The sequence below is a fragment of the Tetrao urogallus genome (assembly GCF_951394365.1).
Source record: "Tetrao urogallus genome assembly, chromosome: 16".
NCBI lineage: Eukaryota > Metazoa > Chordata > Aves > Galliformes > Phasianidae > Tetrao > Tetrao urogallus.
Genome location: NC_136829.1, coordinates 10,067,842 through 10,093,902, shown reverse-complemented (window position 1 = coordinate 10,093,902; position 26,061 = coordinate 10,067,842). Strand labels below are relative to the sequence as shown.

The window sequence follows — 26,061 nt, the reverse complement described above, 5'->3', positions numbered from 1 at the left end:
CGCAGCCGCTCCGGGTCCGGGGTTGGGGGACCGGATACCTGTAAAAGAGGTCCCCGCAGCCCCCAAACCCCCCGCGTCCCCCCCCAACGCTGCGGTCAGGGGGCACCCGACGGGATGAGCTCCGCCGGGGTGACCCCCCGCCCCTAAGAGTGAGAGCCCCCCACCTGCAGGCGGGATCCTTCCCCGGGAACTGGAACCGAACCCCCGCTACCGCGACCCGTCCTCCGGGAACGGGACAGCCGTGACCACCGGACAGGACCCCCCCCCCCCCCCCCAGCACATGCGGGACCCCACCACCCAGACACGGGACCCTCACATTTCAGAGGTAGGTTCATGCTTCACGTTCACGGCACTCCCGTCATAGGACGCCCCTCCCCGCCCTCCGCCCCCCAACCCCAGCGGGAACCGGACCCCCACATCCCCCAGGGGGACTCAGGCCCCCTTCCCAGGAGCGGGGCTGGGTGGGAGGTTGGCGGGATGCTCACCGCTGCCGCTGCTCCGCCTGCAGCTCCCGCTGCCCGCGCCGCCCGCCCGCTCCGCGCTATATAGGGGCGGCGGCACCCCCCCCCCCCCCCCAACACCCACCCCGCCACGTGACCGCGCTATAGCGGGGCGGCGGCCCCTCACGTGACACCGGGCGGGGAGCTGTCCGTGGTGCTGAACGACCGCGGGTGTACAGGGGGCACGTGGGGGCGTGTGGGGAGGGGGGGATGGTGGAGGCACATAGGAGTGCCCGGATGGGAACGTTGGGGGTAGGTGAGGGTGGAGGGGTGAGTGCCTGGATGGGGGGACGTGGGGTGGTGGCGGTGGGGAGATGCCCATGGGAACGCGTGGGGGTGTTGGTGGGTGCCTGTGGACACGGGGGCACAGGGGTTGGTGGTGAGATGCAAACGGGGGCGTGCGGGGTGGGAGGTGTTGGAGAGAATTTGTTCGGGGGATGTATGGAGGTGTGAAGGGTGAGCGCTTTTTGTGGGGTCCATAGGACTGGGAGAGGGGAAGAAGGCTGAGCGCCCGTGGGGGGTACGTGGGGTTGGAGAAGAGATCAATGGGTGCCAGGTGTGAGCACTGCAGCTGAGCCCCCCTCCCACGCTGTGTTCCTGGACACGGACCCGTACCAGGCCCCCCCCCCCCCCAAAACAGTCCATGGGCTGCATCTGCTCTGCATTTCATGGACGTTTCCATGCGCAAAGTGAAGGCAGCGAACTCCTTGGGGTGAGTCACTGCGTGAGAGCAGCTTACAACTTTACTTCTGAAGCTTAAATACACTTCTGGAGTGCAATATTCCTTCTCTAATAGAGCACAAAAGATGTTCTCCTCCTGGCCTTGTCGCTACACACAGATACGCACCTCTGGCTGCAGGTTGGAGTCATTTGTTTGCCTTTTCCTCCCTCCCTGCTGGAGCTTCCATCAGCAGGCACTTGGAGCTCAGCAATCACTTCATCTTGCAGAAGTGCTGCCTCTAAAATTAAAATTCCTGTATGAGGTATCAATGTTTCAAGAGAAGGAAAGAAAAACATCAAGTAGAACTTGAGCGCACGGTGAGAACCCCTTCAGTCACGCTCTGTGCAGAGCTACCCAAAAATGAGGGCTCGGCTGCTTTCGGCAGGTCACCCAAAAGGCCAAAGGATTCTTTGAGGTTGCAATAAAGGGGCTCCCAATGACCCCCAGATGCAGAAAAAACTCATGGCAGAAGCTGAGCGGTCTTGAAGGCTGGAGGGACGGGAGCATCTGCTTCCCCCTCACTTTGTGCATGGTGAATTCTCTAAATTTCTTTATTGAATCATTGAGAACGGCTGCAGTGTTCAGTTCTCCACCCAGGCTTGCACCAAGGCTGGGCTGGGAGCAGACAGAGCTGTATCGCGCCTCCAAGCACCACCCCAGGGCTGCTGCCGAGCATCTCCCTGATCTGATGGCCACTGAGCACCCCCAGGAGCCCCTAGGAATCAGGCAGTGGTGTTTTGGGGCTGCTCTGCCCCTCAGCCGACGGGGAGTGGCTCAGGCACAGAGTGCTGCACCGTCACAGCCGTGGTGCTCAGCTCGGTTCATCCATCACCACAGCCCACGGCCAGCACTGGGGCTGGTGATGCTTTGGACCCTTTTTCTTTTAGTCCCCACGCTTTAGGATTCGTTGCTTAATTGTTGGAAAGATGACGAAACTGGTAACGGCATCTTGTTTGTTTTATTTAGGAAGCTCAACTCAGAAGATATTAAAAAAAAAAATAAATAAAAATTCGTCTTCCATCATAAATTACTGACACGTTCAGTGCTGAAGGGCCCCATGTGCCGCCTGGGGACTCATTATTGTCACTCACAGGGATGTCTCTGTCTCTTCCTCCGCGCAGGAGCGATGCTTCAGGGATGCCAGGCTCACCCCCAGCTCCGCTCGTTGCCTCGTGCCGCCGTGCAGCCGTGGCCTCGCAGCAGGGAAGAGGCAGAGCAGCTCCTAATGAGGCTCTGGGAGCACTCTGAGCCTCTTGGCTCGTGAGCAGAGAGCCGCAGGTGGGAGCCCCAGCCCTGTGGACCGTGGCAGCATCGGCGCTAAAACGCAGCCAAGCTTCCAGAAGCTTCTCTCAAAGAATGCTGCTGCTTATCTCTGTGTGTTCCTGGTACGTGCTCGGTTCTTTCCCCATCCCATCCCCACCCCACAAACGGCCGTGCCAGCGCTCATGCATTTTTCAGCAGCAATGTTCCCTGCATCCCTGGGGCTGCGGGGACGGCGCTGCCCATCCCGCTCTGGAGAAGGCATCTCATGGGCTGACGAACCTGAGATTGACCCTCATGTTTCACCATTCTCAGGTTAGACAGTCCTCGAGGTGCCCCTCGCTCGGGCAGCCACCGCCCCGTGCCCCACATCCTGTGTCTCACACCCACCCAGATCCCCCATCTGCAGGGACTGTGCAAGAGAAAGCAGGGACGCGGCCCCTCAGCTCTGCTGTGCCTCAGCTTCTCTGCATCCGTGCCTGACCATGAGGCTCTTGAAGGGTCGGCCCCTTCCCAAATGCACGCCATGCTTCCTCGTGCAAGCAGTGGTGGTGAAAACCTTTGCACAGCCAGAATGCGGGGTTAACAGCCAGGCTGCTGCATGCTGCATGGACCCAACATCTCCCCAGTAGGCACAGAGCAGCTCGGACCCACAGATACCCATCTGGCCGTGGGCTGAGATGTTGGGACAGAGATGGAGCAGCAGATTCCCTTCCTTTGCTCCTGTTTGCAGATGGTGGCACCTTGGGAGCATCAGAGCACTTCTGCAAGGCTCGCCCAAAATCTCTCACCCAAAATCTGCAGAGATGCCCTGCAAGATTTGCACCAGGTAACGGGTGGAGTTCAGTTTCCTAATGCTATGGGGTGCTTAACATCGCTTCTCTGGGGAGGCGGCTCTCATGGCAGAGTGATTTGCCTTGTGCGTGGAGGGAGGAATATTAAAACTATGACAATTAACTGCATAATCAAAGGGAAGGCTTTTTCAAGTTGAGCACCATCAATCTTAATGCAAAGCCCGTTCAGGCCCAGGAAGCTGTCAGAAAAGGCACCAAGGAATAAGCGATCGGTTTCAGTCCCTTCTGGATTTCTTGCTCCATTTGGGTCCTATCTCCTGTGCTCTGGCATGCACAGAGCCAGGTGCGTCCCCAGGCATGCGAGCTAGGCTGTTCCAGTGGAGCAATGGGGTCAATAGAAGAGAAACCTTTCAGGCAGGAATGAAGGGGACTGCAGAGCCACAGCTTTATCCTCTCAGTTTACTCTATTTCAAATCCATGATCAAGCTTCTGGGACTTTGAGGCTTTGCAGGGAAGGAGAAACCAAACGGAATCTGTAGCAGCAAGGCTGGGGTGGGGGAAAGGTTGGGCAGAGCAAAGAAGGAGCAGCAGAGCCCTTCCAGCCTGCCCTTCTGCAAGAAGGAGCCCAGCAGAAAGAGGCAGGGAGAGCTTGTAAGAGGAGGGGGAGATCAGCTGTGCAGAGGGGAGTGCTGCCTTACCTCTCACCTGCAGCTCCAGCTCCATCCCTGCGCCTGCTGCGCCCGCGCCGCTTTTATGGCCCTCCCTGTCCTCGTGGCTCGGTGGAGTCAAGCCGGGCTACAGCGAATTGCCACACTTTCTGCTGGCTTCCTGTTTGTGCATCGCGAGCGGCTGTGGTAAAATTTCCATTACACGCTGGACAGACACAGGGCGGCAAAGAGAAGTGAAAAAAAATACAAAAAAAAACCAAAAAAAAACCACCCAACCCAATGCAGCGCGACACTGCTTGAGTCACCCGAAAGCGGCTGCGTTGGGGAGCTGGGGGGGATGGAGGGATGCTCTGGGTGCCTTTTCCCCCAGCCCTGGGGGCACAGTAAGTGAAAGACCCTTATTTCCGACCCCGCCACCAAAAGCTGTGTTTCCTAATTGCTGCCCCTCTGAATGGAGGCAGTGGTTGGCCCCGTCAGCCTCATCCACCCACCTCATGCCAGATCCTCCAGCGAGGCCAGCAGCAGAGTGCAGCGTGGCTCCTGCTCCTCTTAGCCTTCAGCTGTCAGATCTGGAAGGTATCCGATCTACTGCTGTTCCTGGTTTCCCCTTGACAGGCCAAGAAGAGCCATGTTGGCCGTAGAACATACAGTCTGCGGATGGAAAACAAAAGGAAGAGTTGAAAACCTGTTGTGACAATGCTGGAATGTCCCCAGATGTGAAGCACTGCGCTCCTCCTGCGAGGCCGCAGCTCTGCGTCCGCACTGGGGACACGTGGCCTCATCCTGCTGCCTCTGCAATGGGCAGCGACCATCCTGCTGCACCCAGCTCTGCTCCAGGCAGCGTTCCTCCCTTGCTCTCCCACCCAAGCTGTGCCCTGCTCCTTCCCCACGTGCCCTGACCCCCAGGTCTTGCTTTGCAGGGGCTTTGGGGTTTTTTCTCCTTTGTGTCGGAGCTGCCCAGGAACCACACGGTTGCTGTAGGGACCCGCTGGTGCTGCTCAGCCCTCCTGTCCTGTCCTGTTTGCACAAGAAAGGAACGGAGAGAGTGGAGCATCTGCATGGTTTTTATTTGGTTTGAGTTTGTTTTCTTTCTGTTGGTGGGAAGCAGAGGATGACCACTGCAGATCCAACATTTTCTCCTCGTTTTGATGCCCAACATTTTGGCTGCAGATCCAAGGCTCCTGGTTGCAGCCCAGTGGGGGAACCCCACTCTGAACTGGGAAGCTGTGGCGCTGCTGAAGGCGTACCAAAACAGGGAGAACCTCCCCAGGGTGCAGCTCTGCGAGATCCCAAATGCTCAGGGCTTGTATTGTGGATGCTGTCCACCACGCTTTCTCTTCTTGCAATTATTCAGTTTTGGGGACAGTGGGGGGAAAATTTGCATTTCTTTGTCTGTTTTTTGCTATATATATACATGTATGTATATGTATTTTAAATGTCTTTGCTTGTTATAAATGTCTCTGTGGTGAGCAGACAGGACCGAGGGCTGTGAGCTCAATGCAAGGTGTCACTGGAGAAGTTTCCAGTCACTCTTTGTGTTGGTTACAGGTAAACACGTGTACACAGTGTTTCAGATGCGTTGTCTGATCGCCGTGCTCACATGCACCCCATTTTCCACTGCCATTCTGATGCCGAAAAACCACTTGAGCAGAGGAATGCTTTCAATGCAAGCCCTGCTGCAGGCCGTGTGCTGCCAGTGTCCTTGTTTGCAGTACACAAAAACTGAGGCTTTGGTTTTTTGGTTCTTTTTTTGCAATTGGACAGAACTGTTCCTGACTGGAGCTCTGCTGTGCTGCTGGAGCTTGGGGCTGGATGGGAATCCCCACGATGAGTTGTTCAGTTTTGGAATGAGTGGTGGAGAAATGCCCAAATCGAAGCCCTCTTTCTGCACGGATGGGAAATCAATGGGCAGAGAGCTGGAAAGGGAAATGAGTTGTTTGTTCTGACCCGAGAGAGAGCCCCACCAACGGGCAGTGCTGGAGGGGCCTCAGCCCGGGGCTGGCGGCAGCAAAACGTTTCATCTCTCTCAGAAAAACCCAGGGCCATCTGCTGCAGAAAGAGAAAACACGACCCAAACGCTCTCCTCGCGGGCGCTTCTGCCTCGAAATGAGTGCGTTCGCTCTTTGATGGTCAAGCAGATATTGTTCTCAGGTTGTTTTTTTCTTTTTCTTCTTTTTCTTTTCTTTTCTTTTCTTTTTCCCCGCTCTGTTCTATTTGCAGTGCTGGGAGGATGGTGCCGAAGAGGCTCTGCTGTCGGTCAGGGTTTGTGGTTTGGGCTGCTCCTGAGGCAGGGCAGGAAGCCCCTGGGCTGTGGGGGGGGCTGGAGGTGGGGGCTGCAAGAGGTGGCAATACACCAATATTGTATGATAGCAACGCAGTTCATTGGCCGTTTCGAACGGCACATAGCAGAGCCGAGAGCATGGAGTTGTCCGGGTGTTGAACTGAGAGAAATGGAGATTATTTTCCTCATTACTTGGTACCGCTGGGCATCCGATGGAGGCCATTGGGCTCTGAAGGTGCTGTTCTGCAGAGCATCCCCTGTGCTGCAGGGCTGTGGCCACGCTGGTTAACGCTAAGGCTGCCTCTCGCCCATCAGAGCTCGAGGAGCACCTGCAAAAATATCTTGTCCAAAAAAAGTGTTGCTTCGTTCTTGTTTTCATCGCTTGGCCCCACGAGCGGCCATCGTGGCTGCCACACCGGGCGGCCTGAAAGGCAGAGGTGGGGAGGAGCCGCCCACCACCCACACGGTGTTTCCGAGGTGGTGTGTTTGCCACCAGCAGCTTGTCACGCGCAGAAGAAAGTTGAGCTTGAAGTGATGGCAATGGCGGAGTGGGGAGAGGGAGATGGCGGCCTCCCAAGATGGCGGCTCCCAAGATGGCGGCTCCCAAGATGGCGGCCTCCCAAGGTAGCACCACATCCTGCAGCTGGCCGGCGGCAAGGGTGATGGCAGCAGGGATGGGCCAAGGCCACCCGCTGTGGCACGTGCCGCTGAATCTAACAGTTCTGCTGCCAGTGGGGCGGGGTGAGGAAGAAAGGCGCCATGTTCCGTGGGTAGAATTCAGCACTGTGGTGGCCAAATGTGAGGATCTGGTGTGCGGTGTGCTGAGGGAAAACAGGGGTCTGGTGGGGGAAAACGTGGATCTGCTAAGGGAAAATGTGCGTCTGGTGGGGGAAAGGTACAGGTCTGCTGAGCACAAATGCAGACGTGCAAAGGGAAACGGTCGCGGTGCAGTTAAAGCTGGAGCTGCCCAGAGTGCAGCTCTGGTTGTTGCGGTTGCCCTGGGCTGTGCCTGCGGGGCAGCTATGAGTGTTTGGCCCTGAACATGGCAGCCATGGGGCTGTGCTGCGCCCTGCTGTGCTGCCATGGTGCCAGGGCTATGGGTGCTGTGGCTATGGGTGTTGGGGCTATGGGTGCTGGGGCTATGGGTGCTGGCGCTATGGGGGCTGGGTCTATGGGGGCTGGGTCTATGGGGGCTGGGTCTATGGGTGCTGCGGCTATGGGGGCTGGGGCTATGGGGGCTGGGGCTATGAGTGCTGCAGCTATGGGTGCTGCGGCTATGGGTGCATGGGTGGCACTTGGCAGCCTGGACGTGCTGCAAAACGAGATGCGGTGCCTCCCCCTTCTCCCCGAGGTTGTTCTCCACTCCTGTGATGGAGGGTCCTACAGCTGTCGTGGCGCCCATCAGGCTTGCAGGGGATCACGGATGACGGACGCCCTTTGCTGCTGTGGCGGTTCACAGCCCTGCTGCACCCACACTTCTCGCAGCCCCACGGCCGTCCCCGACACGTTGCCTGCCTGCTGGGGGCTGTTTTGAGGGAGTGGGAACTGCCGCGTCCATGAGGCCTCCAGGGAACGGGGTGCATGGGTTGGAATGAAGGATGCTGAGTGGGGAAGGAGTGCATTGCTCCCCAGCGGGCCCTTCACCCTTTGGGTGGACCCTGAGAGCAGATCGGGCTCAGGAGGTCTGCAGGAGCCGTACACATGCAGGCTGGTGGGCATTCCTCCATGGGGCTGAGCTGGGCTGCACGGAGGCAGCACTCTGGGAGCAGGCGATGCCCGGTGATGCTCAGCTCCCGGCCGCACGCTGCCCCAGCCCGAAGCCCCACGTCTGCCTCTCCTGTGTTTGTGCTTATGAGCTCTCCTTCCACCTACGCGAGGAGTTATTTTTAGAGGCACTAATCAAGCGCCGGCGCTGGCTGGGAGCGTGGCTTTCAAGCTGAGGGCGTCGTGCTTTCACCGGGCGCTTGCAGGAACTCGGGCAGCTGCTTTCTTTTAAACGCAGTGCAGGTTTACACAACGCGCTGCAGAGCAATGGCAGTTATTTCGGGCTCCTCACTGCCGAGCGCACACCAAGCTGTCACCCGGAGGCTCCGTTTTGGCAGCGGCCGAGCACAGCGTCCCCTCTTCTTCTCCCATCCAGGGCTGCCCAGTGCAGAGTGGGCTCGCCTCGGCCCGCTTACTGCCAGCACAAGGATGTGGCATCGGTACTTTGCATCGTGCAGGAAAGGGAAAACGCTCTGTGCTCAGCACAGCCTCCTCTGACTGCTTTCTCCCTCCCACTGAGGTTTCTCTGGCCGCTGGCAGCTTCCTGCAGGCCTGCACCTCCAACAGCTCTGATGCAGCAAGAGCAGGCTGTGTGAGTGAGATGTGCTTCAGTCCGGCTGCAGAACTGGAAGAAGAGTTGGTGCTTTTTGACCTCGAGTGCAGCAGGATCCAAGCTGAACTTCAGCCTCCTTGCAGGAAGGAGGGATACAGCGGGATCTGGAGTGCAGTACTGCATCCCTAGCGTGAGGCTGCAGGAGGAGGGAGCTGGGGAAGAGCGGTGGGTTTTCCTCCTGATGAGGTTCAGCAGGGAGACCTGGGTCGGTGGGGGGGGTGGGTGACAATTTGACACCAAATTTGACAATTTGTTCTCCAAAAAAGCAGTGATGCAGTGGCACAGCTGCACAGGGGGTGGTGGGGTCACCGAGTCTGGAGGCGTCCCAGAGCTGCGGAGATTGGCACTGAGGGTCGTTGGGCAGTGTGCGCAGTGAGTGAGCTGGGGTTGGATTCGGGGATGACAGAGGTCTTTTCCAACCATAATGACCCTGTGATTCCTTTGGGGCAGCACAAGGCCATGACAAGCAATGGCTCCGTTCAAGAAAACCAGAGAAAAAAATTTATTACTTTTCTTTATAAAATATCTCCAATAAGTTATATAGGCAAATAGTTAAATTAAAATAAATTAACTCCACTCTATGCTGGGACACGCGGCTGTCCACAAAGTCACACTAGGATCTGTGTTTGAAAAAATATGCCCTAGATCTCTGATGAAAGATTTGAAAAAAATATATGCTTGGTGAGGAGAAAGGAGAAATCTCTGCAATGGACAGGAGGGGTTAAGGTGCGGTGCTGAAGCTGCCTGGCGCTGGTGGCATCTCCCACCCAGCTAAGTGCTGAGAGCATCCTCATCGTCGCTCCAGTCAGGAGGAGCATCCGTCCCAAAGTACCGATCACCGAAGTTCCCTATGAGGAGAAGGGAGAGAGAAAGCTCTGGAGAGCTTGGACTGGCCCAGCAGGCGAGGAAACAAAACCAGGTTTATCTGACAGCTTGCACGGTGCTCGCGCTTGTGTAGCGGCAGAACTGGAGCAGCCTGGAGGCTGTTTTAGCACACTGGGGACTGTTTTAGCATTGCCGTGGCAGGGGTGGTTCCTGGCACAGCAGAGGTGAGGACGGAAGGACGCAGTGAGCTTGTTGAGGACAAGCTTCCTTCAGGCAGCAGCTCAGGGAATGAGGCACAGAGCTGCCCCAGCCCAGCTTCTCTACCGGGAGAGGCAAAGGGTCCCTCAGTAAAACAAGGGCAGACTAAAACAAGGCTGAGCTGCTGACAACCAGGGCTTCACCTCATCTGCTGAGCGGGCCAGAAACACCAAACGTTCCTCCTCAAGTACTCACCAATGCCAGGGATGATCCGGAAGAGGTCGTTCACTTTCTTGTCTACAGCTGTGGTGATGATCTTCACCCGGGGGAAGGCGTAGGCAACTGAGTGGACACCCATCTCTGCCATCAGCAGGGAGAGGAGGAAGATCTTGTCTTCTGGGACGTCATGATCCTGCAGGAATGGCAGAGGAATGGCAGTTGGTGTCAAACACGAGCTGTGTTATGGTCCATAGTCTGGCACTCGGGGCACTCGAGGACCTTCCTGGAACCACTTTTTGTCCCTGGGTGTAGGGTTTGGTGGGTGTAAGACCAATGAACCACCTAAATCTAAGCTGTTACTATCCTAGGAAGGGCTTTGTCAACGCCTTGGAGACATTCCAGGTCTTGCTGTGACTCTCAACACCCCCCCTTTGGAAGGCTCAATGTTTATGCAAGGCCCCCACACACCCGATACCCTCCATACCAGCAGCACCCGCACGGCCATCATGGCTGCAGCTCCTGTGGAGACCGTGCAGTCCATCAGGATGACGTGGTCCTCACTGATGTCCTTTGGCAGCCGCAGGTAGTGGAGCTGGGCAGGGGGAGAGAGGGATCAGCTCAGGGGCTGCAGGCTCAGGGCACTGCGCAGCGGTCTGTCCTCGTACAGAATGGAGGCAACAAAGCAGTTCCAGCTCATCTTTAGGAGGAGGGAAGGATCTTTCCACGTTCCCATCACCGCAATCTGAGCTGTTAGCCTGGGGCCAGGCACCGGTGCAGACACCAAACCAGCCCTGCGTGCACATATTTACTGGCGAAACCCACTTCAGAAGCTTTTAAAGCCCTTCCCAAGCACTCACACCACACCCAAGCCAACCCCACGTGCCTGCCCGTGGGCAGGAGACGCCGTACCTCCGGCTCGCCCGTGTTGCAGTTGGTCTGAATGAGGATGGTCCCGATGCGGACGTCCTTGCAGACAGCTCGCAGTGCTGGCTCCATGGTCTCACCTGCCCGCAGGATGGACACCCCGGTGATCTGCAGTGAGAGCACTCGGGCAGGTGGGGGCACACAGCATTGGGTTTCAACACTGGGAACCTCCAAACGACAACCCCAAAGTGCATCCCGCCCAGCGCAGGGTTGTGCTGCACACCGGTGGCACCTTTGCCCCATTGACACAAGGTACCAAACTCAGGCTTGGTGGGAACCCCAAGATGCCTGTGGTGTTCTCCCCTGCATGCAGAGGGCTTTTAGTGAAGCCCCACCCAGAGGTTTGAAAACAACAGCTTTTGCTCCCACTTACTTGCTTCCCACTGTATGTCCTCCCTTCGTAGTCCTGTCCCTGGGGTGTCTGAACAGTGCAACTCTGCAAAAACCCCATGAGAAGCATCATCACAGTGGCTCTCAGTGAGCCCTGCTGCCAGGGAGCCAGGCAGGGGATGGTCAGGAAAGCTGACCAACCCGTGCAAACTGAAATGGGACAAAACCTCATCACCAGGTGCAGCCCTGAACCCACCTGGAAAGGGAGAAACGAGAGCGCGTGCTCAATCAGCAACCGCATCAGCCTCTTGGAGTAGAAAATGAACTCGTCCCTGCTGGTCTCCTTGTTTCTGAAAGGCAAAGAGCAGAACTCTGGGGACTTGGGAACCTGAGGCCAGCCGAGCCCACCCAGCCAAGCCCCCTCTACGCCCCAGGGCCCGCGGTGCCACGCCATTACCTGATGATGGTGTGCATGCCCCGCACCTGAGGGGTGCTCTTCAGCACGCTGAGGGTCTGCGGAAGGGGGTGGTACTGATGGGCAGAGGCCAGGGCGGCCCTGAAACCAAAGACAGGATCAGGAGGGCTCTGGGGAGGTGCCTGAAGGCTGGGGCACAGCACACGGCCGGAGCCATTCTCCCAGATGTCAGCTCTCAACGCAACCCAAAGCCATGTGGCCAAGCCCAATGAGCAGCCAGCCCTGGCCAGGACCTTCTGAAAAGGCAGGGAAGGGGCGGTCGGTGCAGCCCCAGGACGTGCCCTCCCTGCTGGGTCACTGAGCCATGGCTGACCCACTGCAGCTGAGAGTTTCCATGGAGAACTCCAGGAAGAGGACCTGGCGGTGGGACCCCCACTCAGCGGGTGAGGAAGGGCCATCACAGCAGTCTCTGCCCCACAGGACAAGGGCTGGGTGTGGGGCAGGAGCACTGTCATCCCCATCCCCAGTTCCCCCAGGGCAATGCTGCAGTGGCGGGCTGCAGTGAGGCTGCTTCTGAGCACATCCGGCCCATTCAGGGCTGGTCGCAGCTGATGCCAAATTGGGAACAGCTTCAAGACTTTGCCGCTGGACGGGGCTGGCTTTGTGTGAGTCATCTCCACATAACTAATGGGGTTGGGAGCTATTCTTGGATCAAGGGAACACCGTTCACAGGGAAGCGCACAATGGGGCCCCATTAGTCACCTCTCTACTTGAGAGCGGCAGTAACGAGATGAAGGTCACATCTCTTTGGCTTCCATGGGGCTGGGCAGGATGGGCAAGTGCCTTCGTCTGGGAGGAGGGCTGGGGTCACAAAGCCACGCATCAGACCACAAATGTGCCATGGCCACAGCTGGGCAGGGAGATGGTGGGGAGGGGGAGAAGGGAGCCAACAGACGGAAGCAGCAGATGAGTAAGATTTCAAACCAAGCAGAAACCTGCGTTAATTGCACACACAAACAGGCACACGAGCAGAGAGGAAGAGAAAGATGACTGGGTAGGAACGGAGGAGGGCAGGGCGCGATGGCGTGAGGCCTCCAGCCACCATGGAATTACAGAATGGTCCGAGTTGGAAGGGACCCTTAATGGCCATCTGATCCAACTCCCCTGCAATGAACAGGGACGCCCGCAGCTTGATCAGGTTGGCCAACCAAGGCCAAATGGGACATTCCCAAGGCCTGGGGGTACGTCAGGGCTCCTCCTGGCCAGCAGGCCCCCAGTGCCCAGCACCAGCCCAGCTCACTCCGTTAGTCACCAGAACTCAGGTTAGCTGCTCTCAGAGCTATGCCCACACCACGACCGCACCGCAGCAGCACCGCGTGGCTCTGTCCCCTCCTTCCTGCCACCAACCCCAGCCTGGGGACGGGTCCTGGGGACACAGACACCACCCACAGCCCTGCCTGACCCCTCTGGCCCTGGGGACGCTGACCCACGTGGCGTGAGCCACTGCGCAAGGCGCTGAGCCCTGCCTTTGGCAGATGCGGGTGCCTGCTCCCAGTGCAGAGCCCGTATGCTCTCTCATCCCAAACTGCTGTCCCAAAACCCAGAGCAGCCCTGGGCATTGAGGCACGTCCCTGAATTTGCAACCTCTTCCCCCGTCACCGCCACCCCATGCAGGAGGGCAGCTCCATGTGCCCCGAGACCCAGCTCCTGCTCCCACCTCCTGCAGCAGCCCCAGAACACCTCCCCTGCATCTCGAGCTGTCAGCAACCCTCGGGGAACGCTGTCAGCAGCTCCTCACTGCACCTTCTGCACCTCCTGCAACCCCCGCGTAGGGCTGGGTGCGGGATGCAGCCCTGCTTCTTGGGATGCTGTTCAGCATCATCACTTTCAGGGATGAAGAAAGAGACTTTCGGGTCCCTCCCACCCTATTTTGACCTGTGAAGCCCCAGAGAAGCAGGACCCCGTGTGCAGCCCAGGTTAGTAGCACGCTCACGCTGCACGGCCCTGGCCCCAGCCATGCTGTTAGTGTCACACCCCGAACGCTGCCAGCAGTGGAGGTCTCCTCACATATCCCAGCGTAGCTTCCTCTGGTCACCAGGTGGGAGGGACATTCGGGGAGACAAGACGGGAGACACCAGAGTTTTAGGGGAGAGGGACAAACAGGACATGAAATAAAGGAAAAAGCACTGGCATTAGTCAAAGGGGGGAAAAAAAAGTCCCAGTGGATCGGTGGTTCTTGGAGCTGCCCGAGAATGGCCGCCTGCATACAGACCCCAACGCCCCTTCCAGGGTGACCAAACCGTGTCACCTCTGCTCCCCAGTGCACCAGTTCAGCTCCATGCTGAGCCCCATCTGTCACCCCAGGGACACTGCGTCCCATTCAGCACCACATTGCAGGGCTCCCTGATGCCTCCAGAGCCCCACAATCCCAAAGCATGTGCAGGAGCTGAAGCCTGCACAACCTCCACCCAGTGTGCACACAGCGGTGCCCACCTCCTGCAGCCTCGGTGACACCGTAAAGCCCAGAGCAATGGGAACAGTGGGAGAAACCCAGCGCTGAGCTGAGCATCACCAGCAGCTGGGAAGACCTCGAGGACCTCCAAGGCCCCCCCTGGACCAGGTGTCCACGTAGAGGACTCACACACCATACATGGACACAGGCACAGCAGGTCATGCAGCCACCAGTGATGCTCCCACCCTCTCCCCAGTGAGGCGGCGGAGCATTCAGACAGGCGGCCATGAGCACGTCAAGAAGACATCTCACTTTGGAAACTTATTTTTTCCCCCCTCCCCCAGAACAAAAGGTTTGAAGGTAAAAAAAAAAAAAAAGAAAAGAAAAAGGAAGAAGAAAAAGAAAGGAGAGAAAAGGGGTGGCCATCGCTCAGGAAGGCTTCAGGGAACATCCTCGGCTCTTTGTTGAGCATGCTATCAAACAGGAAGCAGACAAGAGACATCCAGCTACAAAGGAGTGATGCAGTCAAGGCATTTCAAACACGTACAGCGGCTGGCTTTCACAGCTGACATTTCAAACAAGGGCTATCAGACTGCGCCACGGGCTGATATTTAAAGACACAATTGGCAGAGGGCATGCCAAGCTGATCCAGACCTTGGGAGAGGAGGGGGGGAATCGATCGGCAAGGGAAGTCAGCTGAAACGAGCAGAGGCTCCCTGAGCCAGGCTGATGGCTAAAATGGGACAGCAAACAGGCTGCAGGTGCTGCTGGTCACCTGGCATAGTGCAAAGGGTGGGTAACCACAGCTCCAGCACGTGTGGTTAAACAAGGGGGGCTGGATGGGATGCAATGACCCCAGGACCTGAGTTTCACCCTGAGAGGATGCAGAGCAAAGTGGAGGCTGCCAGTGGTGTGGAACAGCCCATGGGTCTGGGGCGCTGCTCTCTTTAACCTCCTCAGAATTCACTCATTGCATAGAATCATAGAATGGTTGGGTTGGAAGGGACCTCAGCGACCCCAGAATCATGGTATTGCAGAATGTCTGAGTTGGAACAGACATTACAGCCCAGCCAGCTCCAACCACTGGATCATGGACAGGGACACCTCCCATAGACCAGGCTGCACAGGGCCCATTCGTGGCTGTGGGCACCTCCAGGGATGGGGACCCCTCAGCTCTCTGGGCAGCAGTGCTGGGGCCACACCACCTCACCATGAAGCAGCTGAGGTCAGGCAGTGGCACACCAACCTGGCACAGGGGAAACAAGAGGATACCTTGAGCTGGGGCCAGGTCTGAGCATCCAGGTTCTGTTCAACGACCTGGCTGTGTCCCCACAGCCAAGAGGCAGTGACACCCACCAGCACTCCAGGAGCATCAATGGATTTTCACTGGATATTCTTTCCAGACTTTCTGGCAAAGGCACAAATGGGAACCAGGAGCCACTGAACTTAAAAACTTAAAGATATCCATGGCTGTGATTACCATGGAGGTACTTCTGAAGGTCAAAGTCACTTCCCTCAGCTGGCTGTCACTGCAGTGCTCACACTGACATGCTGCTCCATACGCAGGGAGCACAAAAAGTGCAAAGATCACTTCTACTGAGGGCCAGATTTGATTAAGGCAGAGAATCAGTGGAGAGAAGGGAAATCTGTTGTGGGTATGTCTTTCTATATGCACATATATGTACATATGCTACAGAGCAGCTTCCCACCCAAACCTCCAGGCACACGGGGGGCTTACACATGGCACCGTATGGACATGCCCCAACGAGCAAGCAAAAAGAATCAAAATAAACCATCCAATTGCTCAGTCTGGGAAACAAATGGCTTGAGAAGAAGTAAAGAAGAGAGCCTTTCCTGTTCACCTTTGGTATTTTGAAAGCTTTGCCAAATTCAAGTTTTTGGGTTACTTAGTGTCTCCATAAAACAATGAAGATCCAAACGGAAACCTGAGCGCAGTAACGTGCTGCTCTGCCTCCTACACAAATAGCTGTGAACCCAGCTGGCTGCCTAATGGAAAAACAGCCCATCTGGATCCAAACGCTGAGGGGAAGTAAATGGCTGCATGCTTTAGAGCATCCACCAGGGGTTGGAAGGTGGGTCTGAACGTTTGTCTTGTGGAAGGGCAATGGGAGCGGATGCCTGAACGCAGAGTGCTGCTGCAGAGCCTCTCCCATGGCCAGGGACGTGGTGGCCTTACAGGTGGCCTTACACCTGCCTGCAGGTCAGGGTTAGGCCAAGCAGTGCCTGGCATTGGAAATGCCTCGGGCTGCACGGACAGGACAGAGTTAGGGGCTCTTACCTGACACTGAGTTCACGCTGCGGCAGCAACACAAAGACACAATGCAACCGGTATTAAGCATTGCCAACACCAGGGGCGTTTCAAGACAAAAGAAAAGGAAAAATAGGAATATTTTCCTGCATTCACATGTAGGTTTTTTTTTTTTCCCCTTCTTCCCCTCCCCAAAGAAACGCTAAGCCCCGGCCAAGCCCTTGCTCTGGGCAGGAGCTGCCGTGTTTGCTGGCTGCAGAACTCCCAGGGCTCTGGGCTGAGCTCTGTGTCCTAGAAGCAGGGTTTAGATTCCTGCCAGAGTGTATTGCTGGAAACTGGGGAGGCCAGAAAGCCCTGGCAGCAGGGAGTGGGGGCCCAAGGGAAGCTCACACCGTGCCCTAGCACAGAGCAGGCGGCCCTGGGGCTGCACGGAGTTCATCCGGGGCTCAGGAATTTCTGCAGGAATTGAGCCCTTTACTTATAAAGCCATCAATTTCCCAGAGCATCGCCCTGAGCATCGTCACAGCTTCGACATCAAAGCTACGAGTAGGGTGGGAGGAAGCTGCGTGGCTCGGGGATGGCAACACACAACCGTGTCCTTTGGTGGATGGGTCGCAGGCTCAAGGCCCAGAACCATACAAAATATGGCTCTCTGTGGTCAGCAGTGGAGAAGGACGTGGCTCAGGCTGTGAGTAAGCTGTGGCAAAGCTTTGGGTTTTGACACCCGTGGGCTGCACCCAGCATTGAAGTGGAAAACAGAGCTCTGGACTGGGAAGGCTGCAGCAATGGCAGCAGGGGGCGAAAAGGAGAAGCCAGAGCCAGAGAGCAGAGGTGTTGGAGCCAGGCAGGATGCTTTGTCCCTGCATGGCTTGCTGCCCCCAGGGCACTGCACTGCAGTGTGTGAGGTGGGTTTGTTCCCAGCGGAGCACCGGGACACAGAGAAGCAAGGCACAGAGCAGTTCATGGGGCCGGAGCCAGGACATACCTCCTCCAGCTGGCTGTGCACGTGCTGGACGATCAGATCAATGGCCACCGTGTTTCCACTCCCTGGAGTCAAGCAAAAGCAGAAATAAACAGTGAGGTGTGGCCACAGTGCCAACCTCGCTGCCCTGCTGCAGAATCTAGAACCTGCTCTCATTAAACTCCATGCAGCTGATGACTGCCCAGCTCTCCAATCTGTCTACATCTCTCTGCAAGGCCTCTCCACTCTTCATGGAGTCAACAGCTCCTAATTTAGTGCTGTCCCTGGAGGTGTTCCAGAGCCGTGGAGATGTGGCACTGAGGGACACGGTCAGTGGGCACGGTGAGGTGAGGTTGGACTCAGGGATTTGAGAGGTCTTTTCCAACATTAACGATCCTATGCTTGTCGGCAAGCTTGTTACAACACCTTCCATCCCTACATCCAAGTCACCGATGAAAACATTAAAGAGAACTGGGGCCTAAAACGGAGCCCTGGAGGAACCATAAGCAGCGTGGGGTACCTCGGGGCACGACGATGTCGGCCAGCCGCATGGTGGGCTGGATGTACTGGTCGAAGGCGGGCTTCACAAACTTGTTGTACTGCTTGATGACTCCCTCGATGTCACGGCCACGCTCACTGATGTCCCTGCGCAGGCGGCGCACCAAGCGGATGTCCGAATCCGTGTCCACAAAGATCTTCAGGTCGAGGAGCTGCAAGGAGAGCAGTGGGAACGAATCGCATCAGCTGAAGCTGCAGCCAACCCCAAAACCCGTCCTGCTCCACGACCCGCCCTCCATGCAGCCCCGGCACTTTGGGGGATGTCGTTTCAGGGGGCTGGGATCCCTGCTGCTTGCCCTTGGTTGAAGGATGAGCAGAAAGAAAGCTGCTCGGGGATGCACTCAGCTGTCCACTGGAGGTCATCGTTGCTCCAGGAAAGTGCAGTACAAACGTTCCCTTGGCAGGGAAGGGAACTTCCTAGACTGAGCTTGGCTATGCTAGTGCATGGCTATGAGCCTATAGGGTTCTCGTGCAGCTGAGCACTTCTCAGGAATGCCTGAAGTGCTGGATGAACTCAGCCTGGGAACACCAGGCTCTGCAGAGCATGGCTGCAGCCAGCTTTGCTGCAAGCTGAGCCAGGCAGCACGGAGGTACTTCTGGTCATGTTGATACACCTTTGCTGCCAAGGACCAGGTCACAGCTTGGCTCCAAATTCCTGGGAAGGAATGGCTGACACACGGCCCTCTGCTCCACGTCTGCCCGGGGCTCTTCCCCTGCTGTGGAACATCAGGAGGGGGCATGCAGGGTGGGCATGCAGGTGATGCTGATGCAGCATGAGAAGACAGTGCACCCAGTGCCCCACTGCAACCAGGACACCCACTGCAACTGGCACACTCAGTATGCCCACTGCAACCAGGACACTCAGGACAACGTGTACACCCAGCATACCCACTGCACCCAGCAAAGCACGGGCTGCAGGATGGGGCTGCCTCACCTTCAGCAGCTCCTTGTCTGCGAATGCCATGATACCTTCAAAAATAATCACATTGGCACCATAGAGGGTTTTCTGCAGAGGCAAAAAATCGATGTGGTTGGACAGAGAATGCGTGCAGAGATACCACACTCCAGGGAAGATGATAACACAGCGAATGATCAGCTCCTCTATTTCCTGTGCCTTGCAGTCACTTGTAGGACTCAAAGAGCTCTCAGTGACACAAGCACAACCCATGGGTTTTCTCCTCCGTGCAGCCCGCTGCCCTTGCAATCTACTGGCAGGCTGTACAGAGGTGGCAGCCCCCCACCTCATCCCATGCCCCTCGACGTCCCATACCCATTCCTTCTTCCGGCTGTGGGTGGTGAAGTCGTAGATGGGAATCTTCACACTCTTGCCTTGCTTCAGCTTCTTCAGGGTGGCGATGATGAGGTCAAAGTCAAAGGCATCGGGGTGGTCAAAGTTGAAGTCATTGCTGGCTGCCTGCTCCTGCTGCTGCTTGGTCAGCACCTGGCCCCAAAGATGGGTCAGTGAGCGGCCATCCACTCTGCAGCCCCAGATCACCATCACCCCACTGCTGTGCCACGTCTCCTCCTGCCCCAACGCCACGGGGCCAGGGGAAAGCAGGAGGCTGCTGCCTCATCCCCACCACGTTTCCCCATCGGGCTGCGTGGCCTCACCTTGTAGAAGGAATCCATGGAGAGCAGAACCACCCAAGGGACATCCAGAGCCTCGATGATCATGGTGGCCACCGTGGTCTTCCCAGAGGCGCTGCCCCCTCCCAGACCTGCCAGAAAGAAGGGATGGGGCTACGGAGCCCTGACCTGCCTCCAAGGCCACAGCACCCATCACAGAATGCCTTGCATTGGAAGGGACCTTAAAGGCAACACAGCTCCAACCAGGTTGGACCGGATGATCATCTCCAACCATCACGACTCTGTGACTCCACAGTTCTGAGGTTGTGGGAGCAGGGCAACAGCAGGAACCCTCCCTGGCTCCCCCTGCAGCACCAACAGCCCAGCGGTGGGACGCAGCCACCCATGCCCACCTATGACAAAGGCCTCCTTGGACTGCGTGCCGTGCTCATTGTACCAGGGCGGCCGCCCGGCGGTGTAGATGGTCCTTTTGCTGGTGCGCAGCAGCGGGGGCTCCGACTTGCACTGGCTGGTGGTCCGCTTTCGGGGCGGCTTGGAGGAGCCCACCGCCGGGTACAGCCGGTCCAGCGACTCGGCGCTGCTGTTGCTGGGGAGAAACAGGGAGCAGTGGGTTCAACGAGCACGGCAACCCCACCTGCAGCTCTCCAGCTCTGCCCAAATCCCATCCTATATAGGGCTGAGACCCTTCACGTCCATCCCATGAGCTTCCCAGCACCAGGCAGAGGGGCTGCAGGCAGGAACGCCCCTCCTGAAGCTGCTTGTGCCCACGTTGCTGTGCGGGCTGCAGCCGCTGAGCGCTCCCTCTTATCTGCATCAGGAGGGAGAGGAGCAAATGGAGCCCAGAGCTGGCACTTGGCAGCAGGACACGGCGGCTGCGAGGTGATAAGGGCAGGAGATAAGCTGTGTGTGCACAGCCATGGCAGACTGATCGACACCCAGAGCCAGAGCTGCTTGTCCTGCTTCTCCGTAGCCAGCATTGAAAAGCCAGTCTTTTTCTCCCCATGAGAGACAGAGGTGGGATTGGGTAGGGACAACATTTCTGCCAGATCCGAGAGCTCCGGTGCCAATAGCTACAGCCTGGCTGGGGCTTTGCTGCCTCTCAGTTCTGTTTTGCTCTTCAGAGGGCTTAAACTGCAGGGTTTGGCAGATTTTGTTGGGTTTTAAGCTGTTTCAGCATTAAGATTAGTTCCCTTCCCTCCCACGGCCCTTTTTAGAATAATGCTAGATAATGACCAAAATTTCAGACCGGCCATCTGCGTGTAGAGCTGCCCAGTGCTCCCACTGCAACCACGGCATCCACTGCACCCAGTGCAACCCAGCCCTCTCCAGAACCAGGAGCTCTCAACCACCGCCAGCATTACTGCACCTTCTGCTCAGAGCTGCATCCCTGCCAGCCCCCAACTTGCCCCCAGCCCATCAACACCCCTGTGATCAGAGGATGGCAGTGGCACAAGTGCTGCTCGTGCTGCCCCATCCCGCAGCGCTGCAGGGCTGCCATCCAGGTGCAGTGTGCTCCTGGACCCGGGGAGCCCTAATCCTATTTCCAGAGCCTCTCTGCTTTGCCTCATCTCACCCTCACTCTTATGGACTGCTATGTAAATGTTGCACTCCGCCTCTCAAACCCACGTTCCCATGATTTATCTCAGACAAACAGCACTGAGCCACCGCTTCGGAGCTCGGCAAAGGTCACAAATTCCCTGCGTGGCCTCAGGGCTGCCCCGACCACCTCCTGCTCCTCTCCACTCCCCATTTCCTCCTGTTCCTTCCCACCACTCAGGGCTGCACTCCTGACCCGGTGCAGAGCCCTGGGCCCTATTAATAGCAGCGCTGCTCTGTGCACCGGGTGATCCTGCAGGAGGGCTGCAGTGAGGGCAGTGCTGTCCTTGTCCCACACGCAGCCCCACGGGGCCCTTCGCTCCGAGCAGCATGACAACAGGACAAGGTAAATCCAAATGGAAACGTCACCCGGGGTGGGGAACCCTCCTGCAGAGCCCCGCTTGGGGCACCCCGACCTCCTCCTGGGGTTGGGGATCCTTTGCTGCCCCCGCTGCCCGTGCATCCCCTTCGCTTTGCTTAGACAGCCCCATTGTGTTGGAGGGTCCCTTGCGCCCCAATGCCCAACTTCCCATCCCCTCTTCTTGGGAAAAACCCTTAACCCTAACCTCAAACCCACCCCATAAAGGGGAGCTCACCTGCCCGCGGGTGCCAGGGTCCGGCAGCCTGAGAAGCGGACGCTGCCGTAGGTGGGGGGGCTGCTCATGGTTGGGGGCTCGGTGCTGCTCGGTGGGGATGAGCCATACAGGGATGGCCCCAAGTAGTGCAGGGGGGGCCCGGAGCCAGGCAGTACGGGAGGGGGGGCACGGCGCCGGGACGGGAGGTGCTGGGAGCTCAGCGTGCATAAGAGGATAGCTTAACGCTGAGATTATGTTCATTACCTGATATTAATAGCACTGGCTTGATTAAAGAAAAAACAAGGGGGTGGGGTGGGGGGGGGGGGGGGCAAGGATGACACCTCCTCTGGGCAGACAAACAACCAACTGCCGGGCAGTGGCTGCTTTGGCTGCATTGGGCACTCAGAGCACGGGGCTGCTCAGCACGGTGAGCGCGGGGTCCTGGGGTGGGGATGGAGAGGGGGCACTGAGGGGCTCTGAGCCTCCCACGGCCCACGGCGTTCGGCTCGGAGCCCCTCCGGCTCCACGGGAAGAGTCACAGCAGTAAACAAGTGCGAAACTCAACACCGGCACTAAGAATAACGCTGCTGCTCGGTCGGGTCCCGGCGCCCGCTGTCTCTCCCCCCCCCCCCCCCCCCCCCCCCCCCAGCATTTCGGCAGCTCTGAGCCCAGCGCAGGGGTTGGGAACCCAAAGATTCATTCTGCAGTGCTCGAGAATCAGCTCCACGCTACGCCAGGTGACAGCGGGCACAGCTTTGGGGACGCATTCCTAGTCATCCAATCACCCCCAGCGCGGGCAGGTGACAGCTCCAAGGGGCACCGGGGACAATGCAGGCACCGAGCAGGGGAAGGTTTGGAGATGGGGCAGGACCTTCCTCCTCCTCCTCCTCTGGGGACATGGGGACCCTGCTGTCCCCGTGCGCAGTGCTGTAGGACTGTGCCAATGCCACGTGCAGCATGGGATGAGCGCGGGACTCCAGCAGTGCCAGCACAGTGCTGGGGGATTTGGGGACAGCGGGATCAGGAGGCGCATCCCCAGCGCCGCAGCCCTGCAGCCAACTCCCCTTCCCAATCCCTGCTCTGGAAAAGCACACTCAGAAACTTAAGAATAAAATTCCCTTCCGCAGCGATTTCTATTCTTTCCCAAAACAACAACAAAAAAGAAAGAGATCGGAAACCGGAACGCAGCAGTCCTTGCCCACGTGCCGCCGTCCCCCATCGCGCAGCCGGTGCCTCTCCTGCCTCCGTCCGACAGGGCGCAGCACAGCCCGCATCTCAGCCCGCGCTCTCAGCTCTCGTGCGGGATGAACGGTCCGGGATTTCATTCTTTTCCTACCAGAAGGTTTCTAAGATCCCACCCGTGGCCTCGGGACACAAGGATGGGCCGCAGGAGCGGAGGGCTCGGGCTGAAGAAGAACTGAAGTCGTCGCAGGGGGAAGAGATGGGGACGCCCTGAGAGGTGCGGGATGCGGGACTCCGCTTCTCCCCGGGAGCTCAGCGCCGCTCCGGACCCTCCTCGCGCCCCGCACCGCTGCTCAATGGCCGCACCGCAGCCCGGCTGGGGAAGGCGATCACCGCCACGCTCCCCACGGCCGCCACCCGGTCCCAGCGGAGCAGCCCGCGGCCGCTGCGTCACAACGGGGCTCGCGGGAAGCGGCGGAACCACGGAACCCCCCCCCCCCCCGCACCGGCCGCCCCCATCCGCGGCCCGGGACACCACGGCGGGGCCGCCACCCACAGCCCCGCCCGGCGGGATGGGCGCAGGAAGGGCCCCCGATCCCCGCGGCGCCGACTCAGAGCCCGACCCACCCGGGGACGCGTTCCGCTCCGCGCGGAGCTGCGCGACGGCGGTAGGAGCGCGGATCCATCCGGCCCCGCGCCGCGCCCCGCACCGCCCGTACCTCGCGTCCGCCGCCGGGGCCGCCTCGGCCGCCGGGGCCGCGGCCATAACGCTGCCGGGAGAGGCCGGGCGGGAGGTGCGGAACGGGGCCGGGAGGGGCGGAGCTGCCGCGGGGATCTCCGGGACTTGTAGTGCGGGCGGGGGATGCGGGGACGGGCGGGGAGACGCGGGCGTGCGGAGGTGCGGTGAGGCTCCGCTGGATGCTGCGGGCACAGGTGGGTGCTGAAGGGGCCGGGGAGGCAGATGTGTGCCTTCCCACCTGCGAGCCCCGCGGAATCATAGAATGGGTTAAAAAGGACCACAACGATCGTCTCGTTTCAACCCCCGGCTGCGTGCAGGGCCGCCAACCGGCAGAGCAGGCTGCTCAGAGCCACATCCAGCCTGGCCTTGAATGCCTGCACGGATGGGGCATCCACAGCCTCCTTGGGCAGGGCTCCTCCGGGATAATTCGGTGCTAAAAGCAGAGGGAACACAAGGAAGGACCCCCCCCCCCCCCCCCCTTGCAAAGCTCCACCTCATCACAGATGTCATCACCCACCAAACGACGACGATGACCACAGTAAAAAATCAATAAACATTTATTCGATACAGCTGCTTTTCATACATACAGTACATGGAGTGCTCCCTCCCCGGCGCTGATAGCTGCGTGCTGCGGTGCCCTGCAGCTGAGGATTTGTCGATGATTAACAAAAGAACGGATCTGCACAAATCGGGAGTTCATTATAAGATAGTTTACTGTTAAAACGGATTTTTTTTTCTTTTTTTTTTTTGCAAATAAACACTTTTTTTTTTTTAATATATATATTTATATATTTATATATATGGTTACAAGTGATAAATTGAAAATTCTTAAATTTTTTTTTTAATTTTTTTTTTTTTTTTCTTTCTTTCCCCCAAAATACACTTAATGCACTAAATAACTGGCATCGACTGACAGAGACATTCGGGTATGCCATGGGATGGGTGCTATGAGGAGAGAAAGGAAGGAGCAGAACGGGCCCAGCGTTGACGGGTGGAGGAGGACAGTGCTGCTGGGGGGGGGCTGGGGAGCAGGGCTTATGGCACCACGGGCTTGGGGGGCTCCTTCCTGCCCCCCTCCTCCCCCCTGTGCCATCAGTGCTCCGTGGCGTGGGTAGCGCCGGTGCTGGATGCTGTTGGAGCCCTTGCTGGGGTGGGCTGTGTGGAGCGATGGGTCCCAGCCCCACGCACGCAGGTGTAGCCCTTATCCTGAGCTGTGGGAGGCGTGAAGATGAGTTTTGGTGGTGCTGCAGGTGCAGGATGTGGGGCTGTGGTGCCCAGGAGCAGGGGATGCCGGTGGGATGGGGATAAGGAGATGCTGAGCTCACCGTATCACACCGATCTCAGCCCTGCCTGCTGGTGCTGCCCCAGAGCACCCAACCAGCACCAACCCAGCGCTGCTGCTCCCGGCATTGCTTTGGAATGGGAAATGAAGGTTGCCCAGAGCAAAGCAAAGCGAAGCAAAACGTTTCTCTGCATTACCAGGCAGACCTGGCCTCAAGGGATGTGTGCTCGCTCTGCCCCAAAGCTCCCAGCAGCAGGTCCCTGGGGCTGCCTCCAAACGCAGCCCTGCCCATTACTGACTGGGGAGGAGCACCTCCCTGCACTTCTATGACCACTAGGTTGGTTCAATTCCTCATAACAACGTTCCCTTTCCCCAGGGATCCATTTTCACGCGGGGCTCAGAGTTGCACCCCAGCCAGCTGCAGGCTGGGAGCACAGCCTGGTGCCAGGAGCACTGTCCCCAAACCCCGACCCATCCCAGCTCCCCTCTGTCAGAGCAGCCTGCAGGGCAGGACGCCATCCCTGCTCACCTCCCCCCCCCCTTTTTGCTCAGCTCTGCCTTTTGCCCCTCTTCTGCTGCTGTCCCCATCTGCAGCAACGCAGCATCGGTGGGAAAGGATGCGAGTCGTTCCCAAGCAGGGATGGTGCTGAGATGGGCTGTGAAGAGCAGCGAAGGAAACCGAGGGCTGAGATTTCAAGCAAACACAGTAAAAGCAGAACCTTTTCTCCCTCAAAGGTCGCCTTCCTGAGCCACGATATGGGGAAGAATGCGGGAAAACCAGAATTAAGGTTTTCTGCTCCGTTACCGAGAGAAAACCACAGCGAGACGTGTCCACAACCCAGGGACAGAGGTAGCCTGGTTCCTGACAGACACATCTCGGTCTGGGGCGCTTCCTCCAAGCCAGGTGTCACAGTGACACCAGTGTGGGAAGACAGACACAAAATAAAGCCAGGATGGCACAATGCCCTGCAGTGACCCTGCCCCAAGGCTCGGCTTGCAACGTGCCCAGCGGTGGGGACTCACCCGAAAGCAGGACCCATGATTGTCACTTGATGCTGGCCCCGTGTCCCCATTGCACACTGCCCGCAGCCCAGCGCAGGAGCTGGGTGACCAAACACCTGCTCCCCCAATCCCAAATCATCATCTTTGGGATGAGGACCCCCAGGCGCCCTCAGGCACCGCTCTGTCCCACCGCTCGCCCTTCCATCCCTCCCCTCACCACGCTCACATCGTTCTGCAACTTTCAGTTAAACCCCAAACCAGACCCATCCTGCAGCAACCCCTCTCCCATCAGCTCCAGCACCTGGGCGCCGTCCCCTCCTGGTGCCACCGCAAAAGCCCTGCGCCA

General features: G+C 58.1%; 1 protein-coding gene across 2 annotated transcripts; it reads right to left on the bottom strand.

The window, feature by feature from the left end:
* Positions 1 to 9,372: 9,372 nt before the first annotated feature.
* UCKL1 (uridine-cytidine kinase 1 like 1) lies at positions 9,373 to 21,599 on the bottom strand (the record flags this gene model as incomplete). Of its 2 annotated transcripts, none has more annotated exons than XM_079543410.1 (15): positions 9,373 to 9,449; positions 9,880 to 10,036; positions 10,328 to 10,435; positions 10,753 to 10,875; positions 11,141 to 11,203; positions 11,354 to 11,447; positions 11,555 to 11,653; positions 16,264 to 16,280; positions 17,219 to 17,280; positions 17,715 to 17,904; positions 18,687 to 18,758; positions 19,023 to 19,193; positions 19,364 to 19,470; positions 19,732 to 19,925; positions 21,532 to 21,599. In XM_079543410.1, 15 exons carry the CDS (start codon positions 21,597 to 21,599, stop codon positions 9,373 to 9,375), a joined length of 1,602 nt encoding a protein of 533 aa, XP_079399536.1. The 2 variants fall into 2 exon arrangements, with proteins under 2 accessions (XP_079399536.1, XP_079399535.1); XM_079543409.1 differs by lacking the exon at positions 16,264 to 16,280 and adding an exon at positions 13,580 to 13,599.
* Positions 21,600 to 26,061: the final 4,462 nt, after the last annotated feature.